Below are 13,061 nucleotides of genomic sequence, written 5' to 3'. Positions count from 1 at the left end.
TCTTGACACATTTGCTATCTGTTCAAGGGAAGAGGTTAAATGTCAATTTCTTTTACTAATTGCTGCTTGGAAATGGGTCTTATTTTTCTTTCTCTTTACGTTTGGGAGGGAGAGGGCCAGTTACGGAAACGATATAAACATAGGACAGTCTTCTGAGCGCATGCAGCAAACTTAAGAAGAACATTTGAAATTTAGATTTTATTAAATATGGAAATATAACACTGAAAGATAACAGGCACTGACTAATTCCATTTTAGGCGAGAATAAATACGAGCTTAGTAAATGTGTAATACAAAGAAGTTAAAGGCTTAATTGAATGCACTAGGCTTCAGCATTTTCATGACAGCATACATTATCCACAACTGAAAGGCTTTATAATAAAGCTGTGTGTGCCAAAGTTGTGCTGATTAGATTTTCACCAACCACGCAACTGGGAGACATGACAGAACACGCCAAGCAATGCCTGTTCTAGTCTCCTACCCCGAAAAAATACCACCTGGAAGACTAAAGCATGTTTTTAAACACCGGGCTGCATACAATTTTTCGAATTCAAATACTTAATTTACATTTTATGCATTGGCGTAAGCTTTCAAGAAAGACGCTTAGAGAACACTTGCTTAGTTTTTATTCAACCAAAAAACACGTACAATCCTACTGCCAAGCTTCAAATTATACCAATGCATTTCATGAAAAAACTAGCTACCGGCTAATGTTTTCGTAACAAAGCACTCTCGCTACGATGTTAAAGCAGTTATCAATACTACTTTATCTAACGCTCAAATGTGCTTTCGTCCACAGAAATATGATCTTTACAGTGACACAAATCAAGCAAGAGGGCCTACCTCTGCTGTATTAGCCATGTACACTACATGTCAATTCTTATCAGGATCTGCAATTATCATTGGGGACGATAGGACATGGCGCCGTTAGGTCTGCAGGGTTTATTGCCCTATTCTTACAGCCCATTCTAAACTGCGGTGCGGATTACCTGGTGGGGATCCTGCTGCTTCGGTGGTCAATCCTAGTCCCCGTCGAAGCGGCCCCGGTTGGCACTTACCGCCACGACGGAAGAACAACCCCCACCCGGCTCCCACAGACTCCCCGAGTCGTCGTACCCGCTCAAAGACTGGTTTAAATATTCAAACTGCAACGGCCGCCCAGTGAGAGCAGAGACGCAAAAGGGAGAAGGGTTGGACCAATCATGCCGCAAGCTGTCACCACGCTATGGAGGCGGAGCAATAAGTGGCATAACTAGTTCCGGGTAGATACATAGTCCTGCACTAATGCGACGGCCATGTTGTAAATGGGATCACTAACCTTTCGAGTTCCGAAAATAAAAAAAGAACAACGCGAATCCGTGTACAGAATGATAACGATGAGACCAACTCGAGTGAATGAACCTGATGCATCTAAAAGCGCTGTAAAGAAAAATCATCGAATACGGTCACGTCTTGATTCCGCAGCTCGACTATTTTTAAAGAGTTACCAACTGCTTACAATAGGTTTTTTTTAATAATTGTAGTTTCCCCGTGTTAGCAGCAAAGATTTCAGCAACCGGCGTGGGCCGGTGTAATGGCTTCTCCGTAAACATTTTTAAAATGAAATGCTATTGTAGCCCAGCCAGCTTGTGTCTGATTAGCCCGCGTTCCCGCAGACGGAACTTGCTCTTTTGTTCCTTATGCTTAATTTAAAGAAATATGCACAGCACCGTCTCGCACATCAACGCGTCTCCAGCGGCACTTACTGGTAGCCAGGAGCGCGCACATCAGCACCGTGGGGATGTTCTCACGTGTACTGTGCCCTGTTGTGTATTTTGGGGCTTAGTTACAAGCCACTTGCGCCACTAGTACGTCACTGCGCAAGTATGTTTATTTCCGCCTGGTTACGACTAAAGGCTAGAATCCCCTTTAACAAGTTCCTCTGTGGGCGTGGATTACAAATTGCTCCTCCAAACATGGCTGCCTCAAAGGAGGCTGCAGTATGTCTTTAACAGACATTTGAAAGGCGGCGGCCATCTTCAAGTGCCTAATTTATCTCCTCTCCCTGCAAAGGGCAGATGCTTCATAGTTATAGCCAAGACCACCTGACCAGCATGTTTAGGTGGTCTTTCCATCCGCTTCTCCAGACAAGTGTAAAAACCTGTTTCTGTGCCCCCCCACCGAAATTCTTCCCCTTTCATGTAAAAACAATAGGGTGACCATGCTTTTTTAAAAATTTTATTTAATGCGCTTTTATATAGCGCAAACTTTACCCGAAGGTGTTAGAGCGCTTTACATAAGAACCAGTTGCAAAACATAAGGACTAAGAATTACATGTGTTACATAAAAGATGCAAACTGAAAAAAATTGCAAATGTACAAGATGTAGAGTCACACACGGAAGAGATACAAACAGAAAGAAGAGGTACGAATGGATATACTCTAAGTCACATAGGAATGGTAGAGACTACAAAGGTCTATTGCATGTACTAGTGATTAGAGTTATCTCTATATACATAGGGAAGGGATACGAATGGATATACTCTAAGGGGCAGATTTACAATTACTGGCACATCCCTGCAAAATTGCAGGGATGCGGCAGTAATTTTTGTGCCACAGCTCCGCCACCTATGATGCGCCACATTTACAATGCGGCGCACCATGGGGCAAAAACGGCACAGATGCGTCACGCATCTGTGCTATAAAAGTGGCGCATTGCTGGAGTTGCGTCGCAAGCGCGACGCAGCTCCAGCAATGCTCTGGGGGGCCTAATCTTTCAATTCTGTGTCAATCCTTATGCCTGCTTCTAGCAGGCGCAGGGTTTTGAAGCAGCATTGGCCTAAAAGTGACTGAGTGAAATCTTGTAGATTTCACTCAGCCACTTTTAGGAGGCGTTCCGGCGCACGAATGCCCCCCCTGCGCCGGAACGCCTCCTTAATGGTGCAGGGTTTTACAACGTGACGCATCTCCCAGATGCATCACTTTGTAAATACCCCGCACCATGGCGCATCTTTTGCACCGCCGCTGCGTCACAAAACTGACGCAACGGCGGCGTAAAAGAGCCGCAGGGGGCTTGTAAAACTGCCCCTAAGAGTCACATAGGAATGGTAGAGAGTACAAAGGTCTACTGCATATACTAGTGATTAGAGTTATCTCTATCCCTGTCCCTGCAGTTTTCACTACATTTAGCACTTGTCCTGGTTTTTAGAGTGGGCAGACTCACCAAGGTTTTATGTTTTGCAGTGCTGTTTCAGGTACCGGGCTTTTTAGAAATCAATTTCATTAGTACTTAGGAGTTTATTACATTCAGCGTCTAGTTTCTCTACATTAGTGATCGATGTCTTTAAGTCATTCTCTGCCCGTCCATGGATGGGAAATTGTAGGCCTGCTTCTATTTTTATTAAATGTCCTGTTTATCGTTTTAAAAATCTGGTCACATTAAGAAACAAGCATTTGAAGTGCAATAGGGCTCACATTTGTTTGGTGTTCTAATTGACAATGCATTTTACCCATGTGTTATGGAGTATGTGTATGTGGTGTGTAGTGGGATTCTGTGGGTTGGATTGGCATTGTTAGTTGTGGAATTGTGTGGTATGGAGTTGATTTGTGTAGTGGAATTATTTGGCACGGTATGGAGTGGAGTTATGTGGATAGTAAATATGTGTTATTGAGTGTACTGGAATTATATGGCGTAGGATTCTGTGTTATGGAGTGTAATTATGTGGAATGTTATTTTGTGGTGTCGAATGTAGTGGAGTTTAATTGTGTGGCGTGCTGTTGAATTTTGTGGCAATATGTGGAATTGCGTGGTGTGGATTGAATGTATGTGGTGTGTTGTGTAATTGTGTTGTTGAGATGAATTATGTGGGTTGGTGTCAAATTATGTGGTGAGTGGAGAACAGAGGGAGGTTTCACATGAAAAGGACATATATCAGGGACACAGTGGAAAGCAGATGTGACTTAAGAAAAAAGTTTCCCCATGTTAAAGAAGTACACTTTCTTTGAACTTTGAAGAGAGTTTGCCAAATTTTACATAGTATTGTTGTATAATTTACAGAGCAAATATTTTCACAGCTTGGCTCTGTGCATCTGCGTTTGTAAAACCCTCACTTGACACAAACAATCGAAAGCTTAACATTTGTTTAATCATGCAGGCACGGGAAGAGCAAGAGCCTCGAGGCACAGCGTGAAGGGCAGGCAGCCATGAGAGGGACAATTAGGAGAAGGCTGGAGTGATGTGAAGAGGGGCGAGAGAGACAGAGAAGCAGAAGAAAAACAAGCTTGTATTTTTTTTGCAAATGTGTGCAGTTGGCATACAAATTGTAAAACTAAAGATTAAAACTTTGCTGTCTACATGTGGTGTGTCTATGTTTTCAAAATTAAATTAAACTGAACCCACAAAATTAAAACATTAAATACAAGCTAAAATGTGATCAAGTATAAACCTACCAGCCCAGGTACAGAATTAAAGTGCTTTTAGATGGTTTTGTAGTTATGAACAAGCAACGGCCGGGGTAGGTGGAAGCCAAGTATGAATGACACTATAGAAGGCCTTCCTTTTGTCTTTCTTGTCTGGTACCATGTGCCTGGTTCGCACAAAGATTCCACTGTTCCAGTATGTTTTTATGTAAAGGAGAATGGAGATAAGAGCTGAAACACAACACTGGAAATGTATCTGGGAGCACTGCACCTCAGTAATTAATGTAATTTTTTTTTTGTAAAAGTCATGGTTATTTCTATTTATTGGCATTGTTAATGTAGCCTTGTGTTATGGAGTGGATGTATGTGGTGTGGAGTTGAAATATGTGTAGTGTAAACATGAGGCATGTTGCAGAGTGTAATTATGTGGAGTGTAATTTTCTTCTATTGTGTCAATGTATATTGAGTGGCATTATGCAGCATGTAGTGGAGTTGAATTATGTGGCATGATGTTGAAGTATATTGTGTGGATTGCAAATGTGTGGAGAGGAATTATGTGGGTTGCAGTCAAATTGTTTTTGGTGCAATTGTGTGGCGTGGGATTGTGTGGTGTTGAGTGCAGTTATGTGTAGTGGAATGACGTGGAATGGTGTGTAGTGGAATGATGTGGATAGTAATTATGTGGTATTCAGTGTAGTGGAATCGTGTGGAGTGGGATTGTGTGTGATGCAGTGTAATGGTATTGTGTGTCTTGGAGTGGCATGGAGTGGAATTATGTGGGGTGGTGTTGAATTATGTCACATGATGTGGAATTTCATGGTGTATATTGGGTATATGTAGTGTGTAGTGGATTTATGTGTTGTGGATTGGAACTATGTGATTTAGTGTGGAAATATGGGGTATGGAATTGTGAGGAGTTGTGGTGTGGAATTGTGCGCCATTCAGTGAAATTATGTTGAGTGGAATTATGTGTCATGGAGTGTATTTATGTGGAGTGTTGCTGTGTGCCGTGGAGTGGAGTGGACTTATGATGAGTGTGATTATGTGGTATGAACTGGAGTGTAATTATGTGGTCTATTTATCTTGTGTTATGTGGTGTGTAATTATGTTGCTTGATGTGAAATTGCATCGCGTGGAATTATGTGGTATGGTGTGGAGTGGAATTTTGGGGAGTGGAATTATGTGGATTGGAGTGGAATTATATTGCATGGAGTGCTATTATGTGTGTTGTAATTATGTGCTATGGAGTGAAATGATGTGGGATAGAATTGAGTGGCGTGGTATTATGAGATGTTTAAATTTGTTGTGTGTAGTAGAATTATGCAGTGTGGATTTGTGTTTTGTGGAATTGTGTTGCACGTAACTGTGTGGCGTTGTATAGAATTATGTGGAGTTGAATGCCTGTTTACTTCACGACCCAGTTGAGTAAAGGAGAGCGGGATGGCACAAGCATGCACTCTTTTAAGAGTGCAAGCCAAAATTAGCAATTATTAGCAAAGCCAACAGGTCTTGCCAAAGTGAGATCTATTGGCTTTGTCAATCTTTTATTTTTTCAGCAATGCTGTAGTGAAGATGAAGCCAACCAATGTTTTTTTGTAACAGAACAAAAGATGTCTCCAGCGCATGCCATATCTCACAAGTGACCTATTAGGTGCCTGTGCTCAACGTATACCAATGTATGTAATCAGAAAGGTAACAATGCTATGACTTTGCTGTTTTTCCCATTAATTATATTTTGTGTTCTAACATTGACAAAGCTGCTTTTATGTGTCATACTGCCAACTTAAAACCATCTTTGCAATTACAATAGAACTTATCTATGTATCTCATAGAAGTGTTTTTTTCAGTAATGTTTTTCAAAGCTGTGTTCTTGTATCCTCCCAGGACAAGTGGTTATTACAGCAGGTTTCTGAGACCTATAGTGTGATCCGACGTCGCAGACCCGATGGGTCTCACAGATGGCCGCACCCTTTTCTCCACCTAATCACATCAAGAATTGTCAAGTTGTTGAGACACCCATCAGCATGACGTCTGAAGCTAGACCAATGGGAGACCGGCAGGAGGTGATGCAGATGACTGACCAGCAAATAAAAAGGGAAGCCAATGAGTCGGATAAGGAGGTGTAGGAAAAAAGCGACGATGAATCGAGGAGAGAGGACGGTGAAGTGAGGCACTTGAGCAGAAGCAGACGAGATACACCTGACCGAACCAGAAGGCTGCAGTAGATACCGGTAGAGTGACGGTTTCTACGCTGCTATAGCCGCCAGCCCAGGAGATGCGAATGATGTAGAGACAGTCCTTGTCAAAACCCCAGAGCCCCGTGACTTCAGGCAAGTACCATTTTTTCGGTACTTCTTACTTAAGCAGTGGTGGGAGGGAAGGCCACAGGGCACCCCTATGAGAGGCGGTCCTGAGTTTCCTCAGGACTAAAACTAGTACAATAACTGACACCTGAGCAAAAGTGTTGAAACCTAGGGCACAAAGCACACATGTGTGGTGACAGAGAAATCAGAACGAGCAGAGAATGAACTGACGTCCTCTTCATTATAGTGAGGGACGAGTGACACCAGAAGAAGAAGAAGAATTCCTTGGAGATCCCTAACCTGACAACAAGAGGAGCAAAGAAGAACAGAACAATAAGGAGCCTGGAGCAAACAACCTCCCCGACATTACCTCAACCTGATGAGTTTCTTTATTGTTAAAACAAACACCCCAAATAAATCCTCCTAACCATAAAGAATTAACATCCTGGAGTTTCAATTGCAATGCCACAAATTATTTATCAGCCCACTCCTGAAAAAGATAATGCAAATGATGATGGTTTAGATAGTTGGGAGGGGCGATGTGGTTTCCAGGACGAAGTTTCCACTACCTATAATTTGAGTTGTTGACACCAACACTGGGTTGTTTGTGCAGAGCCCAGGATGACATCCCTGCAGATGAATTTCACCAACTGCCTGCCATGGGTCCTAGCAAAGTTGCTGGAAGCTTTAGCTGGGAACAGAGAGCAGAGCGAGACGACAGCCCTGCCTATTCGAAACTTCAAACTCCGAAATGACTTACTGTGCAAGGCGAGGTCTTTGAATTGTGTGTGCTTGCAAAGGATGTGTTATCTAGGACAAATGCTGAGGGTTTCATTTAGAGGTAATGCAGCAATTCAAGGAGGAATTCTAGGCCTGAAGACCCTATAGGTGATACTAGAGGACGAAGAAAATATCCACAGCGCTCTAGACCACAACAGCAAAGAAAATGGAAGCAAAAGTATGCAGTTCAGACAAATTGATCTGAATGTCTACAAAGAGATTTGTGATTTTTATGCAAGCTTGTACATTATGGCTTTGGGTGGATGAGAAGATGACTTTCCCTTAGCCTGGGCAGTGTGGATAAACAATGTATTTAAGAAATAAAAGCATGAGTGAAAATTATGTTGCCCTCTTATTGGTGGAAAATGAAGGTTACAAGAATTACAGTCGGTAAAGCTTTGGCATGGCTAATAGCTGCACCCAAAACACTCCTGTATTTTAAATTTTTGATGAAATTTAAGGACAACGGTGCTGTAATATTAACTCACACCGTTATTGTAAAATTAACTGTGTGGCAATAACTAATTTACTTAATTGGATATCGGGGTTATGAAAGAAGAGTGGCATGTGAGACATGTTTGAGGCAGCTGCAGGACTGCGTGTGGTAGCAGAAGCAAGCAGGGTTGGGGAGGGAGGGCGCAGGCCTCCTTTCCGAGGGACTTGTCGTCCCACGGCTTTGTGCACATCCTGTGAGCACAGAAGAACCTCTTGTATGTTACGTGTTACCCGTGTGAGTGGTTTCAATTAAATATTCATTTTAAACCTGCGGAAAATGTGGGTATTTGAAGGGTCCTGATCGGGGCAGCGGGCGGGTGGGTGATAGCAGCCTGAATGTGGGAGTAGTGTGTTAGGTGGGTGTAACAAGGACAGCAGAGCAGGGGCGATGGCCTGCCAGAACATGCACTCTCATGGAGTGCAACAACAGTGTCAGTACATGGGAATGCATTTTTACAAAGCTTTTTCATATGTACTAAAAAAGCAAACAGTAATTATGGGAAGCCATTCATGTCAAAATTACAGATCCCCATATAAGACACCTTCTGAAATCCGTAGCCTGCTGCAAAATAAAAACAAGCATTTGCAATGCAATAGGTCTCGCATTAGGAAAGTTTGAGCTATTGGTATTGTAAATGACAATTTTTTTATTTATGTGTTTGTTTTGAAAATAGCTAAATTAATAGCTTTGTCATTTCCAATGCCAATAGTTTTAACTTTCACAAATGTGACACCTATAGCATTTGTAATGCAATATGTGTTGTATTTACGCGACTTAGATGTATTGATATTACAAATAACAATGGCTTTTATTTTTTTTATAATTAATACTTAAATAAATGTTATTGTAATTTATAATGCCAATAGCTTAAACTTATGTAAATTACTTTCTTGAAGATTATGTACAGTGTATTTTACTGTGACGAAAATCCAAGAACAGAAGTGAAATATTAACATCTTTTTGTGACATTTGTAATAAAGATTGAAACATTGAGAACATATTTGAACCAGTTGTTGTTGAATAGTTGCACAGATTGATGCTGTGGTGGCGCTGAGTAATGTAGTGGCGACGAGTGATGCTGTGGCGTTCAGTGATGCTTTGGTAGCGCATAGTGATGCTGTGGTGCCCCTGAGTGATGCTGTGGTGATGCGATAGATAGATAGAGTGAGGGGGATAGATAGATAGATAGATAGATAGATAGATAGATAGATAGATAGATAGATAGATAGATAGATAGATAGATAGATAGAGGGAGGGCGATAGATAGATAGAGGGACGGCGATAGATAGACAGACAGATAGATAGATAGAGTTAGGGCAATAGATAGATAGATAGACAGATAGATAGAGTGAGGGTCTCCCAGTTCACCGTTTCCAGAAAGTAAGTAAAGGCCTCTGCATTGTACTAGTTTTGAAATGACCTTCTCTCACCCTGCATTTTTACTTTGCCACGGGTTATAAATATTGCTGCTGGTTTTTGTGTGTTAGTATTGGTGCAGTGATTATTATTAGTAGTAGTATAGTCGTAGCAGCAATGGTAGTAATGCCAGTATTGTATTGATTATGAAGTTTGTCTTGTGTTTGTCTGTAGTGACTGTTTATATCTTTTCCCCTGTGCAGTAGCGTAGCAAGGCTGCCATATACCTGGTGGAAGCGAGGACAATGTCCGATGTGACTGCTTTGGGGGAGGTGGGGGGGGGGGGTAAATACTGCAACTATCAGAGTTCGTAAGCCCTTCGGGACTTTGGGCCCCGATGCAACTGCACCTGCTGCACAATTGTAGCTACGCATCTGTGTAGCGCTCCGAAGCCTGTCACCAGGTCCACGCTCCATAGGTATGCTAAATAAAATGAAGTCCAACTATCCTCCATCTTGGAGGAATATTGCTCCATCCAGAGGCATCTTATTATAGGAAGGGAAAGAAGGGATCCATTGAGATCCGTTCCTCTTAGAACAGCTGTGGGAAGTTTGCTGACGGGGAGCGCGCGAGGGCAGAAGGCAAGGAAGAAGAATGGGGGGGGGTTGAAGATAGAGATGTCTCCTTGCTGAAAAGCAGATAGTTGTTGTGTCACGGGCGAGGAATGGGACGGAGAGGGGAAGAGGGGAGATGAAAACATGCAGAGGATTGGGAGGGACTCTGTGAGAGGGTTTGAAGCTGGTGTGTGAGTGTAATGTACTGCTTTGACCATGTCCCAGTGCATGTCGGGAGGAGCCGGTGAGTGCCCGCGCGGTGATGGGACGGAGTTGCATAGATGAATTACAACTCTCTGCTAGTGCTACTCCCCCGTTTATGCACCTCTCTCACCTCATTAACGTAAAGTGCTGCGCTGCATGGCTGGCTTCTCGGGGTAGGAGAGACGCAACGATCGGGGCAAGCTGCAATGTGAGGAAACAAAAAAAACAAGCATGGGCGGCCGCAAAAAAAAATCGCCCACGAAATGAAAATTTAAAAAAACGCGAGTGATTACGCACGTAGCTGTGTATGTGAAGTAGTGTGCATATAGTGCGTGCATGTGTAGTATATGTGGATGCATGGATGGTTAGTGAGATTGGTGTGTGTGTGTACGTGGTGTGTATGTGCGTATTTCTCTACTGTTTACTGTTGTCAGTGGCCGCAGGCTGGCAAGCGCTGGTGAAGCGTCGCGCTTCAAGAGCCTGGTGGGGGTGGGGGGAGCCAGCGAGTAGGAGGGAGGAAAGGAGCATATGGGGATGGGGTGTGAGTGAGGGGGAGCAGAAGCCATTGATGGTGGTGTGCGAGGCCAGGCGCGCGCCTGGGTTAGCTTCATGCTCGAGTGCACAACATGCATTGTAGGAAATCTGCTGGTTCAAGAGACTTTGGTTCAGATGTAATAGGTTCAAGTATAAATACTCGACCTAAAAAGGGAAGCCACGAACGAAGGAAGAAAGAAAGAAAGAAAATAAGGAAGGAGGTTGAAAGGAAGGGTGAAAAGAAAGAAGAGTAAATAGATGGAAGGACATTAAAAAGGGAAAGGATGGCTAGAAGTGTAAAATAATTGGTGATGGGATGGGCGGGAAGAATGGGTGATAGGATTAATGGATGGAAGGTGAATGGGTGGGTGAGTGGGTGAAAGGATGGGTGGAATTAAAGGATGAGAGGATGGAAAGGTGAAAGGATGGATGAATGGATGCATGGAAGGATTGATAGATGACACCTTGATGGAAGGGAAGATGGAATGGGAAAGAAACTCGTCTAGATAGGGCTCATCTTGCTTGCTTAGTTGATTCAGTGATGGTAACAGTTTGGTTCCAAGTGGGGGTATTTTAATTTTCTGTTTACTCCTTACTGTATACATGTATGGTTTTCAGCTGTGCTGAAAATATTATTCATTTCATCCTCCCCGAAAACGCTATCATACCACATTAAGCCATTCTTGCAGTGGCTGTTTATCAAAAGTGGGAACAAGGCAAGACGACGGATGACTGAGGTGGCGCTGCCAGGAGACTGTGCGGCGGATCCCCCTGGCGGGGGTTGTGCCTCTGATAGAACCCCCCCACTGGCGGGTGCACGACAGAGAGCTGCGGACTGCCTCTGCTGGCCTGCGGAAAGACTCAGCAGCTGTCCTCCGGCGATAGAAGATGGTGCACCTGGCCCAGGAGACATGAGGTGAGCGGGGAAGACCGCGAGTGCTGGACTTTACACTGGGCCCGACCAGTGTGGGTGCAGCGGGGTCACCACACTCGGAGGCACGCCGGAGAGCTGGAAAAAAATGTGTTTTACAAAGAAGGACTGACTTTCAGGGATTTTAATCATCGATATCAATTATGAAGCTATCTTGCAATTGAGTTACAGATGGTCCGTCCTTCTTTAAACGAGCCAGCGCTGAAGGGCGCTCAGCCAATGGTGCGCTAGCAGGGCGCAGCCCTGGAGGCGGCTGAAGGGCAGGGGCTATGAATTCTGCACAGCCGCCGTCCAGCCCTGCCCGTGCACCGCAGCTGCCGTTCCCACAGAAAGTTACCAGGCTGCAAGTTGTCAGCCTGTCCCTGGTCTGGAGCCCCTGGCGGCGTCGCCCCTGCCCGCCCATCCATCGGGAGCCGAGGACTCGGAGCTCCATGAATCATTGTCCCCAACAGCAGCGGTGAGGAGCGTGTGTGTGCCTGCGTGCGTGAGTGTGTGTGCATGCGTGAGTGTGCCTGTTACGCCCGTGCGTGTGTGTGTGTGTGTGTGTGTGTGTGTGTGTGTGCATGCGTGAGTGTGGCTGTGTGTGTGTCCATTTACTTGCCGCTTAGTACAAAAAGACAAGCATAACCATTTCATTTCTAATTCAGCGCGTTGAGCAAAAGCGAAAGCACGCCCACACAGCAACCAGCCAGCACGCTCCCGAGGACAAATCCGAGTCGGAAAAAGCGCGAGTCCGACTCGTGTCCACATTCCCAAAACAGGGCGACTATAGTTGTCAAGCTAGACAGCAGTGCTTCGCACTGCTTTTGTCTAGGCTCGACCTAAAACAGTGGTACTGGAATAAAATATGGAGGGAGATTTTAGTAAAACATTTTCTACAGCTCCCTGCTAACTTTAAAATGAAGACCTGTTTAGGAGCATGGGTGCTTCCATGTTTACAAAATTTACTTCCTGTGACATTAGTTAACTGTAAGAGCGTGTCCTCAAAAATTACACCGGATCAGAAGAAGGCGTGGTGGAGGATGCACAGTAGGAACTTAATTAAAATTAATTTATGCTTTGACTTAGAGTTTCTTGTAAAGACACTGCAGAGAAACTGGTGCTACCTCTTCCTTTGCAGATAAACATTGCTTGTGTTTCTTTCAAATGCTGCATATTCATGTCCATTTCATAACAGATTGAGATTGCTACGTTAAGAGTTGGAGAGTAGAATGTGGGTCAGTACATCAAAACCTGCACATTAATTGTAGTGAAAAAGCAAATTCTAAAGGTGTAAACGTCTTGCTTTCGGCCAGACATAGAAAGCGGAGTTTTAGACCGGACCACTTTGTTAAAATATGAGAAAGTGATGTATTACGGACTGTGATATGTCAGGTAAAACCTGATGCGGTGGGGCTAATGATAATGCATTTGCTTTTCGTTCCCTTTTTTGTTTCGCTAGAAAAGG

The 13,061-nt window shown here is 43.8% G+C and overlaps 2 protein-coding genes across 5 annotated transcripts in view; one reads left to right on the top strand and one right to left on the bottom strand.

Moving 5' to 3' along the window:
• INCENP (inner centromere protein) overlaps positions 1 to 1,844 on the bottom strand; it is a 212,983-nt gene extending 211,139 nt beyond the window's left edge. Inside the window, exon 1 of one of the 4 annotated variants that reach the window (XM_086956376.1) lies at positions 1,745 to 1,844. The gene's annotated coding sequence lies outside the window, so the exon portion shown is untranslated. Of the gene's footprint in view, positions 1 to 988; positions 1,220 to 1,744 lie in introns of those variants that run through there. The other 3 variants (XM_086956374.1, XM_086956375.1, XM_086956373.1) reach the window with 3 other exon arrangements.
• Positions 1,845 to 6,420: 4,576 nt separating this feature from the next.
• Positions 6,421 to 13,061, top strand: part of LOC147731326 (G2/M phase-specific E3 ubiquitin-protein ligase-like) — a 38,418-nt gene continuing 31,777 nt past the window's right edge. The window contains exon 1 of the mRNA XM_086954184.1: positions 6,421 to 6,518. Within this exon, the coding sequence (XP_086810310.1) occupies positions 6,421 to 6,518 (98 nt within the window). The remainder of the gene's footprint in view (positions 6,519 to 13,061) is intronic.

The sequence above is a fragment of the Lissotriton vulgaris genome, chromosome 2_1 (assembly GCF_964263255.1).
Source record: "Lissotriton vulgaris chromosome 2_1, aLisVul1.2, whole genome shotgun sequence".
Lineage (NCBI taxonomy): Eukaryota > Metazoa > Chordata > Amphibia > Caudata > Salamandridae > Lissotriton > Lissotriton vulgaris.
The sequence above is the reverse complement of the archived record's forward strand: the minus strand, read 5'-3'. Positions and strand labels throughout refer to the sequence as shown.